Source organism: Antechinus flavipes, chromosome 1, assembly GCF_016432865.1.
Source record: "Antechinus flavipes isolate AdamAnt ecotype Samford, QLD, Australia chromosome 1, AdamAnt_v2, whole genome shotgun sequence".
Taxonomy (NCBI): Eukaryota; Metazoa; Chordata; class Mammalia; order Dasyuromorphia; family Dasyuridae; genus Antechinus; species Antechinus flavipes.
The window spans coordinates 721,474,597-721,496,668 of NC_067398.1; the positions used below are offsets into that span (position 1 = coordinate 721,474,597).

The window sequence follows — 22,072 nt, forward strand, 5'->3', positions numbered from 1 at the left end:
TAGAATGGGCGGGGGGCAGGGGCGCAGACACCACGGGGAAGGGCAGCTCCCCACTGTCCCCGAGTTGCTTCTGCTGCCCCCACTTGCCCCGTGCCATCCCCAGAAGGCCCTTTGGGTCCTCAGCCGCTCTCCTCCAGGCAGCTGCCCCCTTGGGCCCTCCAGTTCCTGGACCTGTTGCAGACCCTGCCCCCTCCCTCCTTTCCCCACAGCTGTAACCTGACGTGCCTCCCAGGCCACCATGGAGTGGACTGTGCCCAGACGTGCAGCTGCCACGAGGACACGTGTGACCCTGTGACGGGGGCCTGCCACATGGGTGAGCCCGGCCCCCGGGGGTGAGCCCGTCACAGACAGGGCTGCAGCACAGCTTGGGCGGGGCTGGGATCTTGGGGGGCCGACCCACTTCCCTGCCGGGCTGAGGCCGACCGTGTGCCCTTTGGCCAGTTTTCCCCGCTGTGACCTCCATGACGAGTGCCCTTACCTGCCTGGATGGAGCTCATCTGCCTTCCTGGGAGAGAGTGAGCTGACCCCCTTCCCCTTCCCCAGTTAGGCAGGGGGCCTCTCCCCTAGAGACCCCGGGTGCTGAGTCAGGGTGTGACCCTTCTCTTTCCACAGAAACCAACCAGCGCCAGGGGGTGATGGGGGCTGGGGCCCTCCTCATCCTCCTATTGGGCCTGCTCCTCTCACTGCTGGGCTGCTGCTGTGTCTGCCGGAGCAAGGACCCCAGCCGCCAGTAAGTCCTGCCAGGGTCCACCTCCTTTAGTCCTTCCTCCCGGCTGCCGAGGAGTGGGGCGTTCAGCGCCCAGGAGCAGGGTGGGCAGTGCCCAGCTTTGGATCCTTGGTTTCCGCCTCCTTTGGTCCTTCCTCCAAGCTGCCCAGGAGCAGCGTGGGCAGCACCCAGCTTTGGATTTCCAGCAGCTGGGCTTGCCTCCTGGTCCCTGCCAGCTATGTGGCTGTGGCCGAGCCCACCTCCTGTCTGAGCCTCAGTTTCTCTATATGTAAAAATGGCAGGATGGGCCTGGGTGGTTCCTGAATGTTGGGAAGTCTAGCTTAGAGTGAGTAGATGCCCACCCTCCTCTGGGCCAGTGTAGCTCAGCGTCAGGCTGTCTTTCTCTCCCCTCACAGGGACTGCCAGCCTAGGAGAAAAAAGAGTTCCCAGCGTCTCTGTGGCCGCTTCAGCCGCATCAGCATGAAGTTGCCCCGGATCCCCCTGCGGAGGCAGAAGCTGCCCAAGGTTGTGGGTAAGGTTGGCTCCAAGTGCCGGGCACTGTGCCAGAAAAGGGGGACAAAGGCAGGATGGTCCCTGCCTCCAGGAGCCCGCCTCCTCCCCAAACCCTATGGCCATAACTTCACCGGGAACTTCCTACTCTTAGCATGTGATGCTGGGCACGGGACTGAGGGAAGGGGGACGGCTGCCCAGGGATGTGGAGGAGCCATCAGAATGAGGCTTCGGGGAGCTGTGGGTGCTTACAAAAGGACAGTAGCTGGGCTTCTGACTTCAAGTCTGGGAAAGCAGCTGGGAGCAAAGTTGTTCAGCCTTCCTTTTTCAAGAGGGCTGGGCACTGTGTCTAGACTTGTGTAGATTGAGCTGAGCAAGTGGTCAGCTTCCCTGTCCCTCCCTGAGTCGTGGAAGTCCATGGCGGGACGGAAGTCCAGATGGCCATGCTGGAAGATGCTGTCACCTTTCTTTTTGATTGGTAGAGACTTGGAGTGAATCCTTCCCCTGATGTTAGCAAATCACCGAGCTTGTCGCTGTCTTAAATGGGGATAATGACATCTGTCAGGAGAGACATTGTGTATGCTCTCTCTAAAATGTAATGTTCTCTGGTTCAGTTTCCTTGGGGTCTTTGGGAGCAGCCTTCCTTTCAGTTCAGTAATCACCACAAGTACAGCCAGGTGTTAAAGTCCAAATCTTTTATTGTCTCCTTTCCGGGGCCAAGTTAGCTTTCTTAGAGGCCTATCTCTCTGCTTGGTTCTGAGAGCTTGAGCTCCTGCCTCCTTCTCTGCCCTCTGAATCTCCCTGACTCCAAAGGTTTGTGCTTCAGCCTCCAGCCACCACAAAGGTGGGCGATGGAATGAATCTGTCTCAGCCTCCTAGAGCTTCTAGTGCACTTGTCTTTTTGGCCCTGAGAGCTTCTTGCTTATCTGCCCCACACTGAGTACACACCAATCATTATATCAGCAGGAAACCAATATTTGTTGTAGGATTAAATCAACGTTAAACTAGATTTAACCATTGTGTCCTCCATTCCATTTAGTACCTTGTTTCAAGTTTTGGTCCATAACATCTTGTAGGATTAAATCAATCATACTCAATCATGCTAAGTTAGATAACCATTGTCTCTATCAATTCCACTGACTCAGCACCTTGTTTCAAGTTCTGGCCCGTAACATCTCCCACTTTCTTTTGTTTTAGAGCATAGGTGATCATGATCTCCCTGACTTCTCAAGGTTAGAATCCCCCAAAAGAAGGTGATCATGCCTTCCCTGACTGCTCAAAAAAGGGATGAAAACACCATAAAAGGAGGTGATCATGCCCTCCTTGATGTCTCAGGAAGGGAGATGAAAACATCAAAGGAAATTGGAAATCAAATCAGATTAGCGGGTTTCTGAAGGGGCTCACTTGAAACAGGTATACATAAATCCATCAATAGGGGAGGTATTACACATAATTACATAAATTACATAAGCACATAGTAACATAACACAGGCTAGTAGTGATGTAACAAATAACATGAATCAATAAAGGAATTATACATGTCTGTAAGTCCTAGAAATTGTCTAAAAGGAATCTATTGTCCATTACTTCATGTGCCAGGAATCCAATGATTCCTGCAAATTTTGAAGTCCTGCAATAGTCTTATGTGTTGGGGAATCCAATGTTTCCTGCAGATTTTGTTTCAAGGTTTTTCTCTTTTTCTGTCTCTCTCCAAGTGCTTGTTGGCATCCATATGTTTCCTTCTTCATCTGTAGTAATATAAGCAAACCCTTTCTCCCAAGCAGTTAACCTATCTAGCTCCTTCTATTTACCACTTTCTAAATCTCTTCTCATCACCTGGCAATTACATTGGAGCTGCTCGCACTGGATACTTCCCTTCTGTTGGGTTAAAAAAAGCCTGTATTCTCCCCAATTATAATCCCTTTCTGATTGCCTTTTGGCTGATTGATCATGTCTTAATATTGAACTTCTAAAGACTCTCTGGGTGTAACCTCGGCTGCCATCATGCCCCACCTGGGGCCCTGAAGCTAGGCCCCGCCTCTCATTTCCCTGGGTCAATCTACATTCTGAAGCCCAGTGGAAGCCCTTGTGGCATTTTGGACATGGGGTTTGGGGTTTTCTCTCACCCTGTGTTCTAACTCCACCTCCATATCTATACTAAACCCTCAGATGTCCTATTTTTCCACACTGAAAACATTGAAGAGTTTCTCTAGAAGTCCCTTGCCAAGAGGGACCCTGTCTTCCTATGTTCATCATAGTATGGGTATAATAAGCATTTGTGCCCACAGTGGCACAGCATCTTATGATCTCCTGTAAAGGAGCATCTTAGTGTAGTCCTCATATAATTCTTCTGCAAACCTCATTGACATTTTCCTTAGCCAAATGTCTGGTCATTATTTCTGTGGCTGCATTTTCTCCAGTGGTTCTTGTAACAGCTGTTTGCAAACGTCCCACAAAATTCGCATAGGGTTCATTGGGACCTTGCTCTATTTTTGTGAAGGCTTCTCCTCGATCTTTTCCTGGAAGGGAGCCCCAAGCTTTTATAGTAGCAGTAGCAATCTGTTCATAAACTGTTGTGGGGTAATTAATCTGTGTTAAATTGTCTGCCTATTGACCTTCCCCTGCTAGTTAGTCAAAGGAGATTTGTACATTAACTCCTGTTTGTTTATGGTGTCTGACTTGAATCCTATACAATTCATGATACTCCAAAAGCCATGACAAGTTTTGTCCAGGTTCTAAACATGTCCTTGCTATAGATTTCCAATCACTAGGGGTTAGGATTTCATAAGCCAAACTCTCTAGTAACATCTTAACATAAGACGATGTAGCCCCATAAAGAGTGCAACCTTTTTTCAAATCCCTAATTTTTTCCAGATCAAAAGGAGTATATCTTCTCTTTTGTTGACCCAAAGAGTCAAGTTTCAATCACTGGGTATGCATTTATTACAGCAGATACATCCTGTCCTTCATTTTTTGCTTTAACCAGTGCTTTTTGTAATCTTGTCATAGGCCGCTTCATAGGTGATTTTGTTTGTGTCACTGCCTTTCCCCCTCCTCCTTCCCCCCACACCCATGAAGGGTTAATTGAGGGGGGTAGATCAGGGGATAGGGAATACCCTAATGCTTCCTATTGTGAAGAACTACATTCAGAATTGTACTTACCTCCATTCCTATCTGATTCTTCATCCTTTTCACCTAGTTTATCTGGATCTTCCTCCTCCTGCTCTTTCTTCTTTTTCTATATTCTATAACTTACATAATTTCCTAAAGCCAGTTGTATTAAGTTATATGTATAAAGTGTTTCTTTGGAAATTGAGTCAGGTCCATTTTCATTGTAGAATTGACAAAGTTGCTCTCCTACTAATTTCCACTCCTCTAGATCCAATTCTTCTTCTTCTTTTTTAAATAAAAAACCAAGGCGATGTGTACTGTACAGTTTCTAAAAGTTCAGTGATCCGCTCCCAAATTACAATCAAATCTTGGCTTTTCATAAGTCTGACAATGCTCTCTACACATTTTCCTTGAATTGGAAAAGAAGGTTGTTTTCTAAACATCTGTCCCATTTCAGCTGAAGAACTAGTTTAGCCCTTTACAAAGTTTCCTTGTTGTACTCACCCTAATTTCTGGGTCATAGATGAAGGTTCTTGGTCCCACTTTCAGGCACCAAAATGTAAAGTTCTCTCTAAATTGTAATGTTCTCTATTGAGGTTTTCTTGGGGTCTCTGGGAACAGCCTCTGTTTCAGTTCATAATCACCACGCGAGTAGCCAGGGCTTAAAATCCAAATCCTTTATTGTCTCCTTCAAAGTCCTATCTCCTTCACTTGGGGCTCGGCTAGTTTTCTTTTCTTTCTTTCTTTTTTTTTTTTTTTTTAATATTTTATTGTATTTTATTTAATAATAACTTTATATTGACAGAATCCATGCCAGGGTAATTTTTTTTACAACATTATCCCTTGCACTCATTTCTGTTCCGATTTTTCCCCTCCCTCCCTCCACCCCCTCCCCTAGATGGCAAGCAGTCCTATATATATTAAATATGTTGCAGTATATCCTAGATACAATATATGTATGCAGAACTGAACAGTTCTCTTGTTGCACAGGGAGAATTGGATTCAGAAGGTAAAAATAACCCGAGAAGAAAAACAAAAATGCAGATAGTTCACATTCGTTTCCCAGTGTTCTTTCTTTCTGCTTCTGTCCATCATTTATCAATTGAAACTCAATTAGGTCTCTTTGTCAAAGAAATCCACTTCCATCAGAATACATCCTCATACAATATCGTTGTCGAAGTATATAATGATCTCCTGGTTCTGCTCATTTCACTTAGCATCAGTCCATGTAGGTCTCTCCAAGCCTCTCTGTATTCATCCTGCTGGTCATTTCTTACAGAACAATAATATTTTATAACGTTCATATTCCACAATTTATTCAGCCATTCTCCAATTGATGGGCATCCATTCAATTTCCAGTTTCTAGCCACTACCAATAGGGCTGCTACAAACATTTTAGCACATACAGGTCCCTTTCCCTTCTTTAGTATTTCTTTGGGATATAAGCCCAATAAAAACACTGCTGGATCAAAGGGTATGCACAATTTGATAACTTTTTGGGCATAATTCCAGATTGCTCTCCAGAATGGTTGGATTCGTTCACAACTCCACAGCTAGTTTTCTTAGTGGCCTATCTCTCTCCTTGGTTCTGAGAGCTTGAGCTCCTGCCTCCTTCTCTGCCCTCTGAATCTCTCCCGGCTCCAAGGGTTTGTGCTTCAGCCTGCAGCCACCACAAGGATGGTCTCAGCCTCCGGGAGCTTCTAGTGCGCTTGTGCTTCTGGCCCTGAGAGCTTCCCCTCTGTGGCTCTCAGTCCCTGCTTATATGCCCCACATTGAGCACACACCAGTCATTATATCACGAGGAAACCATTATTTGTTGTAGGATTAAATCGATGCTAAACTAGATTTAGCCATTGTCTCCTCAGTTCCACTTAGTGCTTTGTTTCAAGTTCTGGCTCATAACATCTCCTGGTAGGATCAGATCAATCACACTGAACTACATTAAATTAGAGAACTATTGTCTCTATCAATTCTACTGACTTAGTACCTTGTAAGACTCCTTTGTTTCAAGTTCAGAGTTCTGGCCCATAACAACAATGTCCCTTAGCTTGTCCCTTTCTTAAATGGGAATGATGACATCTGTCAGGAGAGACATTGTCACATAGGGGAGTCAGACTGTTGTGGGTTCAAATCTCGCCTTTGACCATATGTGCCATGTATGGAATACTATGCTGATCACTTGGCCTTTTGGTGCCCTGGGATGCTCTCACTCATCCAATCAAAGCAAAAACTTCCCTTAGAATGCCTTTTTGGGCCAGTGTATGCACTGTTTACAGTTTTTTAATTCATTTTTAAAATACCTCCATAGTTTTCCTCATTCCCCCTTGTGAAACCTCATGTTCCAAATTGTTTTCTCCCTCCCTTCCTCCCACTCCCTCCCTTCGATGGCAAGAGATCCAGTATATGTTAAGCACGTGCAGTTCTTCTGCATATTTCCACAAGCATCACGTACGCACTCTTCTGGCTCAGGAGTCCCTCGTCCCTGGCACAAGCTGGTTTCCTCTCTCCTGGCGCTTCAGTAGTTTTTCCTTCACTTCGAGTCTGGCTCGTTCTGTGCTAGCACCAGTCACTGTGTAAATCGGTCTCTTTGATCTGCTCCTGGGGCCTGCCTGAGTCCATCGAAATCCTCGGGTTTCTGTGAGTCATCATTTCTTCTGGCCCAAGAGCCTCCCCCATCCCATTCATGTTCCCGAGGTTTTTTTTAGCCATTTCCCAATCCACGGCATCTCCTTTGTTTTTTGTCTTTTTCTTTTTCTGGCCAATGCCAGAACTGCCGCTCTGGATGATCTCGGTCTATACAAGCCCATTGTTTCTATCTTTGATTTCCTTGGGCTGGGGGGGCTTGTATACCCAGGAGTGGAGTTGCCAGGTCAAAGGGCATGGATAATTGAGTCATTTTCTTGCATAATTTCAGACTGAAACCAAGAGGACTTGGAGCGCGTCCCAGCTTCAACAACAGTACGCCACTATGCTTGTCTTTTCCCAAGCTCCATTTTTTATTTTTTTGATTAGGTCTGAATGATGATTTTATTCCTTAAGAGATAAAAAAAAAAAGCTATCTGGGGACCGATCCTCTCTTCTTCAGAGTAACAGGTTACTGATGTAGAGCGGTTAACTCTTCAGGCGGCAGGAGGGGGTCCGGCCCATCTCGGCAGGCCGGGACACCGGGGGCGGTCTCCTGAGAGTCAGTGTCGTAGGGGAGGGAAAGCCTCAAACTTGGGCTTAGGAATCCATCCGACACAAGCCAGGGGAGGGGAGGCACGGTCAGGTACAGTGATAGACTCTGAGCTACCTAAGTCAATAGGATATGCCTTGGGAGAAACAAGCAAAGCCTTCATCCAATGGGCTTAATCTTAGATGTAGCCCAAGAGAGGGAGGGGGTGGCCTGCCATGCTCTGCCTCGGAGCCTGGACTGAAGGAGGGTGTTCGGTTGTGGGTGTTGGGTCGGAAGGCCCGGAGGCCTGTGCTAGGTTGGGGGCGCCATGTCGGAAGGCCCGGAGGCCTGTGTGAGGTTGTGGGCTGAGGAGCTTTCCCCTTCTGGCCTCTTTGGCTCCGAGGGCAGACCCCTAGTGTTTCCCTGTGCCCCCCTGGATTAAGCAGGGGGCTTGGCTTATTTGCAGCTCGCTGACTAGCAGAGGGGATTTCTGCTGGTCCAAGAAAGACCTTTGGGCCAGAGACACTTGTAGACTTTTCTTCTTCTGGAGGCTCTCGGGGCCCGCCTGGGGCAGCGGGCGCTGTAACTCCCTGTTCCCTCCAGGAGCAAACCTTTCGTGTCTGAAGCCTCCCAGCCTTCCTTCCTTTGCTGTCTTCTCGACTCCTCTCTGCTCCACAGCCCTGGTCCAGCTCCATGGGTTCCTTTCCTGACTGTTTCTCTCCCCTCACTGTTCCTGGCTTCAGACTCCCCCCTCCCACCTCCCCCCCACCAGTGCTCTCGAGGGGCCGAGGAGTAGTGGGCCCCCAGGCCTGAAGCAGTAGCGTGGCTCTGGGCCTGGGGCCGGCTGGGCTGCAGCTGCCCCCTCTTCTCCCCCCAGTGGCTCATCATGACCCCGAGAACACCCTGAACTGCAGCTTCCTGGAGCCGCCCTCTGTCCTGGATCCCCCGTCGCCGTCCTGGTCTTCTCGGGCTTCCTTCTCCTCCTTTGACACCACAGATGAAGGCCCCGTGTACTGTGTGCCCCACGAAGGTGAGTGAGCCTGGAGAGGCCCTCCCCCCCCTACTCATTTAGTCAGTGGCACTCCCAGGACTCAAGAATGGAGGGGCCCTGGTGGGCCCCGTGTCCCTCCCGGTGTCCCCTCCATTTGGGGAGTTGGGAGGGGGCGGGAACAGTGGGGTTGGCTTAGTTCCGCTTGGCCATTGGTGCAGCTTCAGGCTCCGTTCTCAGGAAGCCTTGGGCTGCAATCTGACCCCATGTGGAAGGGGCTGCCTCGAAAGGGAGGGCCTGGCCAGGAAGGAATGGTGCGAGAGTTCTGGCCCCCAGGGCTGGGAGTCCCAGCCTCCCCCATCACTCGTCCTGCTTCTGCGGCTCTCCTGGGGCCCCCTCCCCTCTTTCCCAGCCTCGGCCCTCAGAGCGGGGGTCCTTTTCTGGAACGCAGCTTCCTTTCAGCTGTACCCATCGCCCGGCCCCCAGAAAGTCTGTCTCCTTGAGTTTGTTCATGGGGGAAGACAAGAAGGGCTACTTCAGAAATAACCTGGGGGGGCCCTGGAAATATTGGGTCAGAAAAGGACTCAATAACCAGAGTCTTGAAGAGTCGGAGACTTGAGGATGAGGGGAGGGGGCTCCTGGGGGTCCTTGGGCACAGTGAGGATCAAGGGGTGCCCTCGGCAGAGCAGGGCAGGTGGGCCCCCCAGCCTTGGAGCCCAGAAGGCGGCCCACGGGCTCTGGCCCCTGAGAAATCATCTTTCCCTTAGTAGGTCTCAGTTTCTCCATCTATAAAATGATCTCTAAGTTCCCTCCTATCTTTGACACCTCCTGTCTTTAACCCCTCCCAGCTCTGACACGCCCTGTCTCCAAGCTCCTCCCATTTCTGACACCCCCTGCCCCTAGCCCCTCCCAGCCCCGACGCCCCGCCCCCGTTAGGCCCCTCCCATCACTCTTAAGAAGATTCTCTTCCTTGACAGAATCGGCGCCGGAGAATCCGGAGGGGGAGCCCTCTGCCCCCCCTGCCGAGGTGCCCGGGGTCCCTGGGCCCAGGGAGGGGGAAGACGCCAGCGTGGGCCCCTCCGGGGCCGCCGACAGCCGGGAGACGGTGCTGCTGGTGTCCTCGGACAGCGAGAGGTCGGCTTCCAGCCCGGAGCTCCCGCCGGCCGCCCTGTACGCCCGCGTGGCCCGGCTGGCCAAGCAGCCGGCGGCCGAGGCCGAGGGCCTGTCCCCCTCCCCCGAGAGGAGGAAGCCCCCGCCCCCGGACCCCTCCACCAAGCCCAAGGTGTCCTGGATCCACGGGAGGTACAGCTCCCAGCAGTCCAATTCCTTGCCGGCCTCCAGCAGAGCCCCCGACGCCGGCCACTGCCTGAGCAAAAGGAAACGGACCCCCAGCGAGACGTCCTCCGGCCTCCGCGGGCGGGGCGAGGAGCCGGGCAGCCCCAGGGGCCCCGACAAGGGGCCGAAGCCCCCCAGCGTCCCCGAGGGCCGGCCCGGGGGGGAGGAGTCTTTGGCTCAGGGGCTCCCCCGGGCTCGGGAAAGGGGGCCCGGGGAGCCCGCCGACGCCGGCTTGCAGAAGCCCCGGGCCGAGGGGCTGCCCTCCCGGCTGTCTCCCGAGGCGGCCGCGCTGCTGGCCACGCAGCTCAAGGAAAAGACTGGGAGCCTCGGCCGGGGGGAGGTGGGCACCCAGCAGAACGGCCTGGGGGCCCCCCAGCCCCACCGGGAGAAGCCTGCCCCGCCCCAGAAGGCCAAGCGGTCCAGCTTGCCTGGCTCGCGCAAGGCTGGAGCTTCCACCTCTCCGGCCTATCACAGGCCCCAGGTGGCCGGCGGGGAGGCCCCGGCTGCCTCCGGGGATCCCCTCGGGTCTGGGGCTGGGAAGCTGGACACTGGCAGGCCGGGGAGCCAGGCGCCATCTGGCCTGGCCGAGGTGCCCAGGAAAAAGACCCCCATCCAGAAACCACCCCGGAAAAAGAGCCGGGAGGCTGGCAGTGGGGAGCAGGGCAAAGCGGTCCCCTCCCCGCCCTAGGCACCGTGGGGGGCGGGGCTGGAGGCCAGAGTCCTTCCTGCACCCTTCCACCCCCCTCTTCCCGCCCTCAGGCCCTGTTTTGGGCCTTTAGGAACAGCATCCCCCAGTCTTCTCCGGAAGTTTGCCTCTTACTCTCATGTAGTCTGTAATTTGTACCTGGGTTTGGGCCCAGCTTGCAGTCAGGCGATCCCTGACCAGAGCGACTTCTCACTGGCCAAAGCCAGGAGAGCCCTGGCCAGGGGCTGCCATGTTGTTAAGGGAGCCAGTCCGGCTTCTCACTGGCCAAAGCCAGGGTCCTGGGCAATGGGGCTTCTCATTGGCTAAAGGCATGAGTCCTGGGCAGTCGGGCTTCTCATTGGCCAAAGCCAAGAGTCCTGGGCAGTCCGGCGTCTCATTGGCCAAAGCCAGGACCCCTTGGCCAGTCCGGCGTCTCATTGGCCAAATCCAGGACCCCTTGGCCAGTCCGGCGTCTCATTGGCCAAATCCAGGACCCCTTGGCCAGTCCGGCGTCTCATTGGCCAAATCCAGGACCCCTTGGCCAGTCCGGCGTTTCATTGGTCAAAGCCAAGAGTCCTGGGCAGTCCGGTGTCTCATTGGCCAAAGCCAGGACCTCTTGGCCAGTCCGGCGTCTCATTGGCCAAAGCCAGGACCCCTTGGCCAGTCCGGCGTCTCATTGGTCAAAGCCAGGACCCCTTGGCCAGTCCGGCTTCTCATTGGCCAAAGCCAGGAGAGCCCCCAGAGCAGAACCTTTTAAGCTTGAGGTCAGTGCTCCCGTCAGCCTAGCTGACTGTACCCAGGGGAGGAGAGCTGGCTCCCCGAGCTCCTGAAAGCGCTTCCTGGCCTCCGCCTGCCCCGGCCCAGGCGCCCCTTGCCCCTGTGCAGGGAGAGCCGTGTACCATGTTCAGTCCCCCTCCCCCTGCTGTCTGCCCCCTGCTCAGTGCCAGCCCTGCCCCCAGCCCTGCCTTCCTCTGCAGTCAAGCTGGTATTGACTGCTCCACGTGGGCGCGGGAGGAGCTGCCCGGGACCCCCTCCAGAGGAGAGGTGTATTTATGAGCTAGCTCCGGGGGGCCGGGCACCCCCGGCGGAGATACCCCGCGGGATGGGTCTCCGGCTGGGCCGTGTCTGCGTGTGAGGAGGGTTTTTGCCTAAAGCTTTCTCAATAAAAACGTGTATCTTTCCTGAGCTCGGGCGATGTCCTGGCTGCCTGCCTCCCCTTGCCCAGGCCGGCCCCGCCACCCACTTTGGGGAGCATGCCCCGGGAGGGTCCCTTGGAGGAACTGGGGCTGGAACGAGTGGGAAAGGCCCCTTTTGCTAGGGCCGGAGGGCAGGCCCAAAGCTCCCCAGTGAAGGCTGACACAAGAAAGGGGGTGGGCTCCCTGGAGGCGGCCCAGCAGAGGCTGGAGTCCCATTGGATGAGCTGCCTCTGCGGTTCCTTCTCATTAGATTCTGTTACCCAAGGTGGGCTGCTGTGGCCCCAGGGTCTGGGTTCAAAAGCTGCCAGGAACATTGCCTTTGGGGGGCGTCTCTGCGGCTTCGGGGGAGGAGGGGCAGCTGGGCTGGGTGGGGCTCGGAGCCTTGCTCTGTGCCATCCCTGCAGGGGCCTCCGCTGGCAGCTGCGGCCCAGCCCAACTTGGCCCTGGCTCAGGCCCTTCCAGCGCAAACATTCGGTTCCCCCCCTCCCCCCTCCGAGCCAGCACAGACCTCCACTGTCCTTGCTCAATGATGCCTTGTGTGTAGGCAGGAAGCCCCCTGCCCGTGTCGGGCCCCAACCCAGAGGAAGGAGGGGGTCCCCCTCCCCCACTCCCCTGGCCTTCCTTCCCGGCCCTACCTCAGCCCCGCGGCCCTCCTGATTTCTCTTCCCCCTTCACCACCGAGGCCTAGTCCAGGCTCTATTGCTTCGGGACAGGGCTTGGCTGGCTGTAGGTATTTCAGCTCTGCTTGCCTCAGTTTGCTCATCTGTAAGCTGGCCTCCCAGCCCTTCTAGACTTCAGGCTCAGAACGTGTGTGAGGCCTCCGTTTCCTGAAAATGAAGCCCTCAAATTCCTAAAATATGGGGGGGAGGGGGAAGGTTGTCCAAGGGGATCTCTGAGGTCTCTCCCAGCTCAGATCTGGGACGCTGAGGGTGGGGGAGGTTCTGGACACCGGCCTTCCCCCGGGGTGCACAGGCTTAAAATCAGAGGTCACAGAGTCATAAAATCAGAGTCCAGCCCAACTCTTTATTTTACAGATGGGTAAACTGAGGTGCATTCAAGGGACTCACCCAGGGATGAACCCAGACTTGCACCCTGGATTTCTCAGAGGCTTTCCTTTGCTCCCTCATCGTCCTCTCAACCCCCACGGGGCCAGGGGAGGGTAGGAGTCACTCTCATTCTGGGGGAGGGGAAGCTCCCACACTGCTGTCCCCAGCCCCTATGACGACTTTTCTGGGTCCCTCCTCCAGGGACTCTGCAGGGGCTGCAGAGATGGACAAAACTTATCGGGGAGTCTACCAGTGGGGGGCCTCGCAGGGAAGGGGGGTGAGAGGACTGCAGAGTGAGGGTGGGGGCAGCCTCTCAGAGTGCCTTCCCCGACCGCTCCTGCACTCTCCTGGGGGGGGGGATCAGACTACTCATCCCAGAACTTCCCCCCAGTCCTGCTGCTGGGCCCTGAGGTCAGCGCCTGGAGGAACTGAAGGGGGGGAGGCCTCCTAGCTCCATGGCCCTCAGCCCTGCAGGGGAGCACCCGGGGGGAAGTACAGCCCAAGCTCCGAGGATCCCAAGCTGGGAGGTCCCCAAACTCTCAGGGCTCTCAGCACTGGGACTGCCGCCGGCGGCTCCCTTCCCTGCTGAGCACCTCATTCAGGCAGGGCCAACTCATCGCCTCCTCCCCGGGAGCCAGACTTGGTGTTTACCCAGAAGCCACAGGGGCCGGCCCTGAGGAACCCCCCCCCCCCCCCAGTCTGTTCTGGCTTTCCCAGACAGCTGCCAAGCAGAGGCCCTCCCTGCACCCCAGTTCCCAGTCCCGTCCTTGTGGGGTCTCGGGGTGAGGGCCAGAGGAGGCTGCGACGGAGGCAGGAAATGGGCCGCAGCCAACCAGGCCCGAAGGGACGCCCCGCTCTCCACGGCCCTGCGGTGGGAGCCTCCGGTTGCCATGGGGACGGGGACCACAGAATCCACATCTGGTAGTTATTGAGGGGAGACAAATTACGACTCGCGGAAAAAAGCAAATATTTTCTGCAGCAGAAAAGGGTCTGGAGACAGCCTCGCTCCCTCCCTCACCCCGGCCCCCGGCACATTGAGAGAGGCGCATCCAGGCGCGCACGCGCACCACGCCCCCCCCCATCCCCATGTGTACCACCCCGCCCCCTCCCCAATCCCTCCCCGTCCCTCCCTCGGGATCCACTGCGGGCCAGGACGCCCAAGTCCGTCGCGCGCTCTCTCCCCGAGTGTGCGAGCGAGCTCCTGGAGGACGGGAGGTTGCCGCTGTTCTGATCCTGGATGTGCGTTCTCAGTGCCCACAGACGACACTGGATCGCGCCCCCGCTCTTTCCCTCCCTATGGAGTTCAGTGAAATGCCCGAGGTCACTCAGGCAGTCTGAGCTTGGATTTGCCCTCAGCTCTTCCCGACGCGCCGCGCGCTGCAGCGCCACCTAGCGACCCCTCCTCTTTAGCTCCCTTCAAAGCTCAGCTAGGGCGCCACCCGGCTCTCGCAGGAAATCCCTTGGCATTTAATATTTTGCGCTCTTGCCAGTACACAGTAGGCACTTAGCACGGCCCTAGCGCTTTCAGTTATTTCGGCTTCTAGGAGGTGGAAGGCACATAAGGGGCGGGGCCTAGCTGCTAAGGGCAGGGTTTGTGCAGGCAGGAGGGAGGGGCAGAGCTGAGACTGCGCAAAAGGGCTCCAAGCTCGCGGAGTAGAGGCGGGGAAAGGGGGCAGCTTCTTAATGGACCTCACCTGCGCAGAAGGCTGTGGAAGCGATGGGGGTGGGGGGAGGACCCGCTGGTCTGTGCTACGCAGGCGCAGAAGATTCAAATCTGTCGTGGAGGCGGGGCAGCCTCGCTGTGGCGCAGCGCCTGCGTAGTAGCGCACGCGACCCCTCCGGGCCCTCGGCGGTCGCTATGGAGCGCTACGCGGGAGGCTACGAGGAGGCGGCGGACGGCGCCCGGCAGCAAGAGCGACACTACCAGCTGCTGTCAGCGCTGCAGGGACTCGTCAAGGAGCTGCCCAGGTGAACGCGGAAAACGGGCTACGGGAAGGAGAGGACTGGCCCCTGCCTCGGAACCGGGGCCCTCCAGAGCGCCATCTCTACAGCTCTGGACCCGAGCCCTCCCCCCCCCACCCCCGACCTAGGCGCTGTTCAGTGTCGGCTTGAGGCCCTTTAAGGGGCTGGTGACGTCACCAACCGTGCCCTGGGGGCGGGCTGGGGGCGGGGACCCCTGGCCGGAGGCCGCCGGCTGATGGGGTGACCGGAAAAACCCAGGGGCGGCGTGTTGTGGTGGGGTCAGGAGGGTCCCCGAGGGCCGGTCACGTCGATCCCGGGGCGGGGGCGCCCTTAGTCGCTCCGTAGAGATGAGGAAACGGAGGCGGAGACAGGCGCCTTTGGCCCCGGAGCCGCCTCCGGCCCCAGAGCCGCCTCCGGCCCCGGAGCCCCCGGAGCCGCCTCCAGATGAGAGCACCGCCCTCGTTCTCTGCCCCGCCTCCGGTCCCAAATCCTCTCCTCCCCCCTCCCCGCCCGCCTCCCCTTCCCCCTCCTACCCTTCTTTCCATTCCTTGTTCTGTGAGGCTACCCAAGGTCACACCACCTTCACGCAGGACTACAAGATCACCCGCAAGCACAAGGGCAAGCCGCAGAAGCGGTCAAAGAAGGGCAAGCAGCGGAGCCGCACGCATTGCGACACCACCGTGCAGACCCAGAGGGTCACGCAGTGCACCCAGTGCACCGTCCTCGGGGACCCCAACAGCAAGTACACGCACAAGGTCACTCAGCACACACAAAAGGTCACGCAGCGCACGCACCGGGTCATCCGGCACGCCCACAGCTACACGAAGATGAGCACCCGCTCCGGGCAGCACCAAGACCGCCACTCGCACAGGGTCACGCAGCACGGCTCGCAGCCGCACCCCCGCAAGGCCGCCCCGCCTAGACGCCCGGTCACGGACACCCAAGCCCACGCCCACCCCCACGCCCAAGCCCACGCCCACCCCCACCCCCAAGCCATGCCCACCCCCAAGCCCACGCCCACCCCCACACCCAAGCCCACGCCCACCCCCACGCCCACGCCCACCCCCAAGCCCACCCCCACCCCCAGAAGGCAGCGCAACACTAGACGCGCACCCAGGGCCACCGCAGGTAGACACAGTGGTAGATACGGCTACACAAGGTACACACACCAAGGCACGCAGCGTGCCCACGTAGGGTTACACAGCACGCACACGCAGCTACAGCGCATACACCGGGCTAGACAACGTACACACACAAGCTTATAGAACACACACACCCAGCTGGGTTTCCATCCCCCAGCTCTAGAAGGGAGTGAGTTCCCTGTCCCTGGAGGGCTCCAGGCCGAGGCGGGTGAGTCCCTGCTGGGCCGCGGCCGGTGGCTGGGGGGGGGAGGGAGACCTTCCCCGCTCCTTGGGCACCTCCTGTGGCCTGTCCCTTGTATGTGGAAGGGGGAGAGGCCGGGCCGGTAGGGGGCGCCTCGGCCTCAGGCAGGCCCGGCGCGGGCCGGAGCCCGGGGGGGGGGGGGGGGGGGGGGGGGAAGGAGGGAGCCCTTCCCCGCTCCTTGGGCACCTCCTGTGGCCTGTCCCTTGTATGTGGAAGGGGGAGAGACCCGGCCGGTAGGGGGCGCCTCGGCCTCAGGCAGGCCGGGCCGGTAGGGGGCGCCTCTGCCTCAGGCAGGCGCGGCACGGGCCGGAGCCCGGGGGGGGGGGGGGGGGGCGGCCTCGGATGTTCGCGCCCCTCTGCAGTTGGAGCTCAGCTGCCGGGACCGTTTCATTTCTCCTTAACGCCTGTCCCAGGCCCTTGTACTGGGGAGGGAGATGCCCGGCCTGAGGGCTCCCTGGGCCCATCTGCGCGCTCTCCCGGGGGTTTCAGGCGGCCCGGCCCGCCAGCCTTCGGCTCCTTCCAGGCTTCGCTCACCCGCAGCGGCCGCGGGGCGGGGCCATGAGGGGGGAAAGGCAGGAGCGGGGAGCCCCAGGAACGCACCTGCCTTCTCTTTGCCCGCTCTCCTGAAGGAAGGGGGACGGCCGGTGGCTGGGGGAGGGGGGCGCTGTTGGACCAGAGAAGAGTCTTTCCTTTTGGCCCCGTGGGGGCCTGGGTCGCAGAGAGGGCCCCGGTCACCCCTCTCTTGTCCTCTCCCACAGTTCTTTCCAGCAGCGACTGTCCCACACCACCCTCAGCGACCTGGCCCTGGTGCTGATCGACGGCACCGTTTTTGAGATCGTTCAGGGGCTGCTGGAGATTCAGCATCTCACGGAGAAAAGCCTTTACAACCAGCGGCTCAAGCTGCAGAGCGAGCACCGAGGTGAGCAGCCAGCGCGGTCCGGCGGCACTTGGGGAGAGCTCGCGACGCCCTCCCTGCTTCTCCCCGGCCTCTGTCCGTCCCCAGCGTCCTGCTCTCCCCTTGGGCGCTTTTAGCTGGGTGGGCACAAAGGCGAGGGGGGCCGAGATGTCTCCGGTGTTCCCTCACCCCCAGTCACAGCGACAGCCCGCCTTCGTGTAGGCTTTGGGGATGGTCAGGTCACGCCCTTGGGCCCAGCAGGGTCACTACGGGGCCTGAAGCCCAAAGAGATCTTAAAGGAGGAAAGGGGACCCCCACGTGCCGGCACCGAGCGCTGCCTTCAGCTGGAGAATGGCTGACCGAGCTCTGGCTTAGGAGTGTTAGGGAGAAGTATTGTTCTGTGAGAAACAACAGCAGGAGAGCACAGAGAGGCCCGGAGAGACTGACGGGCACTGACGCTGGGGCGGGCGAGCAGAGCCGGGAGGTCGTTGTGCCCGGCAACAAGAAGTCTCCAGGGTGGTCAGTTCTGAGGGACGGGGCTATGCTCCAGTGATCTGTGCCGAAGAGAGCCACGTGCCCCCGAGAGGACTGTGGGGACTGAGGGTGGGGCACCTTTTTCACTTTTTCCCCTTTTTGATCTGATTTTTCTTGTGCAGCAAGAGAATTGTGTACATGTGGATAGAGGCGCACGTGTTTAACCTATTCTGCATCACTGGCCACTGAGGGGAGGGGGTGGGGCAAGGGAGAGAAAAATGTGGAAGCCAAGGTTTTGCAAGCGTGAATGCTGAAAAGTACCTTTGCACTATTTAGAAGGACGGACAGCTATTTAAAAAAGGCTCGTGGGTGCGTGGAGGTGTCCTCCCTTTGGCCCCCGCCACGCGTGTGGGAGGCATTTACTGATGAGGAAACACGTCGGGGGAGGGGTGCCCATTTCTAAGAGAAGGGCAGGTCGGTTCCCCGAGAGCCTCCCCAGCTGCGGATCACAGCCCTGAAGGAGCCGCGGGGCTGCAGCCTGGGAATGAGATACACTGGAGGCGGAGGGAAGAGGAGGGAGGTCAGACAAGGCACCGGCCTCTCACAGGAGGAAATCCCTTCCCCAGGTGTGAGTCAGACCTCCCGTATCCACCAGGGAGCGTCGGAGCCCGGACCCCTGGCGAGTCTGTCCCGCAGGCCCGGCCTCTGAGCCCTCTGCTTCTCTCTCCCTCCCTGCAGTGCTCAAGCAGACCCTGCTCAACAAGCACAAGGAGGCCCAGCAGGCCTGCCGGCCCCACAACCTGCCCATCCTGCGGGCGGCCCAGCAGCGCGAGCAGGAGGTGAGCGGGGGCTGCCCTGCTGCCGGGGCCCAGCCCGATTGAGGGGACCTAGAATGGGGCGAACCCCCTCTGGCCAGCGGGGCCCTGAAGCTGCCTTGGCTCCCCGTGTGGGAAGAGGGCAGGGCTGCGCAGGAGAGCTGCCGGGCCCTCCGTACGCCGAGGGGGCTCACCCGGGGCGGCTCGGTGGGTCCTGCCCAGCTCGGGCCTTTTGTAACCCGGGGAGGCCTTTCTTTCATCGCCGTTTGGGTCATGGACGCCAGTGCTCCTGAGCCCGTCCTGGGGGCAGCCCGAGGGCAGGCCCGGCCCATCCTTGGCTGAGCCGACTCCCGTGGCACTGCTCAGCCTTGGCCTTGCCTGGCGGCTGCTGGGAGGGAGCTCCCTGACCCTGGGCTGGTCCCAGCTGGGGAGCAGGCCGGTGTTTGGGCTTCCTGAGAGGTCACTCGGGTGCGGTCAGAGGGGCGTGGTTCTGATGGGAGGGACCCTGGGGGGAGGGGCCTGCGGGGCAGCAGGGCTCGGGAGGCCCACCAGGGGGAAAGGCCCAGGCTTGGGAGATGAGCCGACCACGTGGTCCTCCTTTCTCTGACGTCTGGGCTCGGTGGCTAAGTTGGGCAGTCCCCAGGCGGTGTGGGTGCAGGAGCCCACTCGGGCTTTGGGTGTCCCCCAGCCAAGCTGACCCTGTGCTCAGGCTGGTATCCGGGGCCTCCAGCTGTGCCCCCTCCCCACCCCCAGACATCAAAGCTAGACCATGCTCTAGTTGGGGGCCAAGCTCCAGGCCTGTGAGGGGGGGGGAGCATGGGGTGTAAGGGCCCCCCTAAGGATGGGGCTTTGGCCCTCATCTTTTACCTCTTGCCTGAGGTCACCTGATCCCTCCTGGGCATGACCCTTTGCCTTTGGTAGTGGCGAGAGTCTGAGTTACAGGGGGAGGGGGAGACGGGACACATGGTTGTGCTTGTGGTCTGGCCGCCCGCCTGGGCCCTTTGACCCACCCTGCTCTTCAGGGGGCTCATAGGCGCCCCCCCCCCTCCCCCCCCGTGCCTGGTGTGGGGAGAGCTCTGGAAGCCTGGGCGGTCTGGGACTTGTAGCCTGCCCACAGGTCACTGGGCACGTCTCCACTCTCTGGGCCCGTGTCCGTATCTGCAGACACCCCCTCTCCCCCCCCCCCCCCACTTGTGGTGGTTGTTGCCACCTGCAGCGGCCCCCTCCCACGGCTTCCTCTCCCACAGGCCGTGGAGCATCGCATCCGAGAGGAGCAGCGGATGATGGATGAGAAAATTGTCCTGGAACTGGACCAGAAGGTGGTGGATCAGCAGAGCACCCTGGAAAAGGCGGGCGTCACAGGCTTCTATGTCACCACCAACCCCCAGGTCAGCCCCTCTCTGCGGGGCACGGGGCTTCCGGCTGTGTGACCGGGACCCATGGGGGGAGGAGGGGCCCCTAAGGGGCGGGTGGGGGCGAGCGGCACTTCTGGGCCCCTGCAGTTTTAGGGGATGCGTCTTTTCCTACGCAGAGCTTTGGCCTTTGGTGGTGGCTGTGGAAGGAGGCGGGCCGGGCCTGGGGGCTCTGCGCTCGGGAGCCCTCACCCCCTTCTGCCTGCCTCGGTTTCCCCATGTAAAGTGGCATGACGTGCTAGGGTGCTGTGAGAGTCAGTGAGTGGGCGCGGCGCCCCTTGCTCTCTGCTCCCTATTCGTATCTGGCGTCTCTCAGACCCGAGGGGTCAGGCTCCCTGCCCTGGCAGGGCCCGAAATGCCCCAGAGGCCCCAGGAGCCAAGAGCCGGCCGCCTGCTCTGCGTCACCTTGCCTTGTTTCCCGCCTGCGCAGGAAGAGCTTTAACCGGTCGCTCGTTTCCCTTGGGACAGGAGCTGACTCTGCAGATGAACTTGCTGGAGCTGATCCGGAAGTTGCAGCAGCGGGGATACCAGCCTGGGAAGCCATTCCCCTGAGGGCGGCCCCCTCCCCGCCCCCAGCCGAGAGTGCTCCGATTGAGGCCTTGTCTTTCCGGGGTGGGTGACTTTCTGAGGCAAGACCACCTGCAAGGGGGGGGGTGTCTCCAATTAAAATCTGAACTTGAAGGGAGACACCCCCCCCCGGTGACGTCTTTCTGTGGCCGTCATCTTGGAGGGAGCGTCCAGGCCCCTTTGTGGCCCTGGCAGCGAGGGGGCAGCTCCCGTCGTGGCCCGTCTGCGGCCTCTGGGACCCCGGGCACCCGCACGCCACGGCCGATGCCGCTTTGATTGCTGGCCAGGCTCTTGTGATTTTCATTGTCCACGGTTGAACCGGCACTAGTGAGAGTGACCCCGGCGTGGGGCCCTCTGCCCATGGCCAGACCACTGGGGAACCCCTCCCCCCCAGGACTGTGAAGTGAGAGCTGACATGGGTGGGCTGCACGGAGTGGGCTCTGCCTCAAACACCTTGTGAGGTTGCCCACGGCGGGGATTGCTCTTTTTCTTGAGGGGGAAATTGAGGCTTGGGTGAAATGGCTCTTCCTAGTCACACGGTCAGCCTGGCAAGGAAGGGTGGCCCTGGCCAGGGACACGGGTGCTTCTCCCCTCCCCCAGCCTCCCCGTGAGCTGATCTGTCCCCTCCCCCATCACCCTTCCCCCATGTGATCTGGCTGGGCAGCCTCTTCTGCTCGAGGCCATCAGCCCGGCCACGGGGAGTCCCCCCTTTATATCCAAGGCCCCCAGTGTCTCTGAGCTGGGAGCTGGTCCTGGGAACATCAGCCATTGGCCCCTTAACTCCAGGACTCCACATTTTGGGGGAAAGACCCAGTCCTGGGCACTGGGCCTCCTAGAGCAGGCGATCTGTTGGTCATCTTGTGCCACTTCCAAACATTTATGAATGTAGCCATCAGCAAGACTCGACTGCTTTGACGCCATTGTTGTGGGAGGCGCGGCTTCTTATTAAATGGTGACGCCTTTTGGTTCTTACGTCCTTGTCATTTTTGGATCTCGGTCCTCGTCCTGCGTGTGGGAAAAGCAGTGGTTGGTCCCTGGCAACACGGGCCATTCTGCACCCCTGGGCCCTCCCTTCTGCAGTAGGGTGGGGCCTCTAGGCCCGGGGGTGGGGCTTTCAGGTCTAGGGGTGTAACCTCTGGGTTAGGGGCGGGGCTTCCAAACCCAGGAGCGTAACTTCCGGGCCCGGGGGTGGGGCTTTCGGTCCCAGGGGTGTAACCTCCCTCCAGGCCTGGGGCCGGGCTTCCAGACCTCGGGGGCGGGGCCTGCTGGGGCCGGGCTTCCAGACCCCGGGGGCGGGGCCTGCTGGGGCCGGGCTTCCAGACCTCGGGGGCGGGGCCTGCTGCGGCCGGGCTTCCAGACCCCGGGGGCGGGGCCTGCTGGGGCCGGGCTTCCAGACCCCGGGGGCGGGGCCTGCTGGGGCCGGGCTTCCAGACCCCGGGGGCGGGGCCTGCTGGGGCCGGGCTTCCAGACCCCGGGGGCGGGGCCTGCTGCGGCCGGGCTGTGCTCCGGGCCTCAGAGCGGGTCCTCAGGGTAGCTAGCGGGCCATCTGCCCCCTGTGCCCCCGCTGCGCCTCCGTTAAAATCACAGCTCTGGGCCGGGCGAAGAGCATGAACGGCCTCGTGGGTAGAGGCTGGAGGCCTGGAGGCCAGGAGAGCTGAATTCAAGGCTTGCCTCAAGGTTTTTTAGGGGTGTGGTCCACTTCACCCCTCTACCTCAGTTTCCTCATCTGTGAAGTGGGGCTCACCCCTAACGGTTGTTAGGGCCAAATAAAGGAACGGGAGGAAAGCACCCCGCCGGCCTTCAGGTGCTTTCGGGGCCAGCTGCTCATCACCC

General features: G+C 58.9%; 2 protein-coding genes across 3 annotated transcripts in view; both read left to right on the top strand.

The window, feature by feature from the left end:
* The window catches only part of SCARF2 (scavenger receptor class F member 2), a 30,019-nt gene extending 18,345 nt beyond the window's left edge, over positions 1-11,674 (top strand). The window contains exons 7-11 of the mRNA XM_051976477.1: positions 210-313; positions 613-730; positions 1,123-1,238; positions 8,359-8,511; positions 9,447-11,674. Of these exons, the coding sequence (XP_051832437.1) occupies positions 210-313; positions 613-730; positions 1,123-1,238; positions 8,359-8,511; positions 9,447-10,492 (1,537 nt within the window). The 3' untranslated portion in view covers positions 10,493-11,674. The remainder of the gene's footprint in view (positions 1-209; positions 314-612; positions 731-1,122; positions 1,239-8,358; positions 8,512-9,446) is intronic.
* Positions 11,675-14,298: 2,624 nt separating this feature from the next.
* DGCR6L (DiGeorge syndrome critical region gene 6 like) lies at positions 14,299-21,211 on the top strand. Of its 2 annotated transcripts, XM_051973321.1 has the most exons (5): positions 14,299-14,699; positions 16,835-16,995; positions 18,184-18,284; positions 19,508-19,648; positions 20,141-21,211. In XM_051973321.1, the coding sequence occupies exons 1-5, from the start codon at positions 14,449-14,451 to the stop codon at positions 20,222-20,224; spliced, it is 738 nt and encodes a 245-aa protein (XP_051829281.1). In that variant the 5' UTR covers positions 14,299-14,448; the 3' UTR covers positions 20,225-21,211. The 2 variants fall into 2 exon arrangements, 1 of the variants encoding a protein (XP_051829281.1); XR_007949837.1 differs by lacking the exons at positions 14,299-14,699; positions 18,184-18,284; positions 19,508-19,648; positions 20,141-21,211 and adding an exon at positions 14,706-16,043 and having other exon boundaries at positions 16,835-16,933.
* The last annotated feature ends 861 nt before the right edge of the window (positions 21,212-22,072 follow it).

Bases quoted from the DNA above. Each gene is read 5' to 3' on its own strand.
- DGCR6L (XM_051973321.1), top strand. From the start codon at position 14,449: ATGGGGGTGGGGGGAGGACCCGCTGGTCTGTGCTACGCAGGCGCAGAA. The intron at 14,700-16,834 runs GTGAACGCGGAA...CCTCTCCCACAG, and splicing joins CTCGTCAAGGAGCTGCCCAG to TTCTTTCCAGCAGCGACTGT. The intron at 16,996-18,183 runs GTGAGCAGCCAG...CCCTCCCTGCAG, and splicing joins GCTGCAGAGCGAGCACCGAG to TGCTCAAGCAGACCCTGCTC.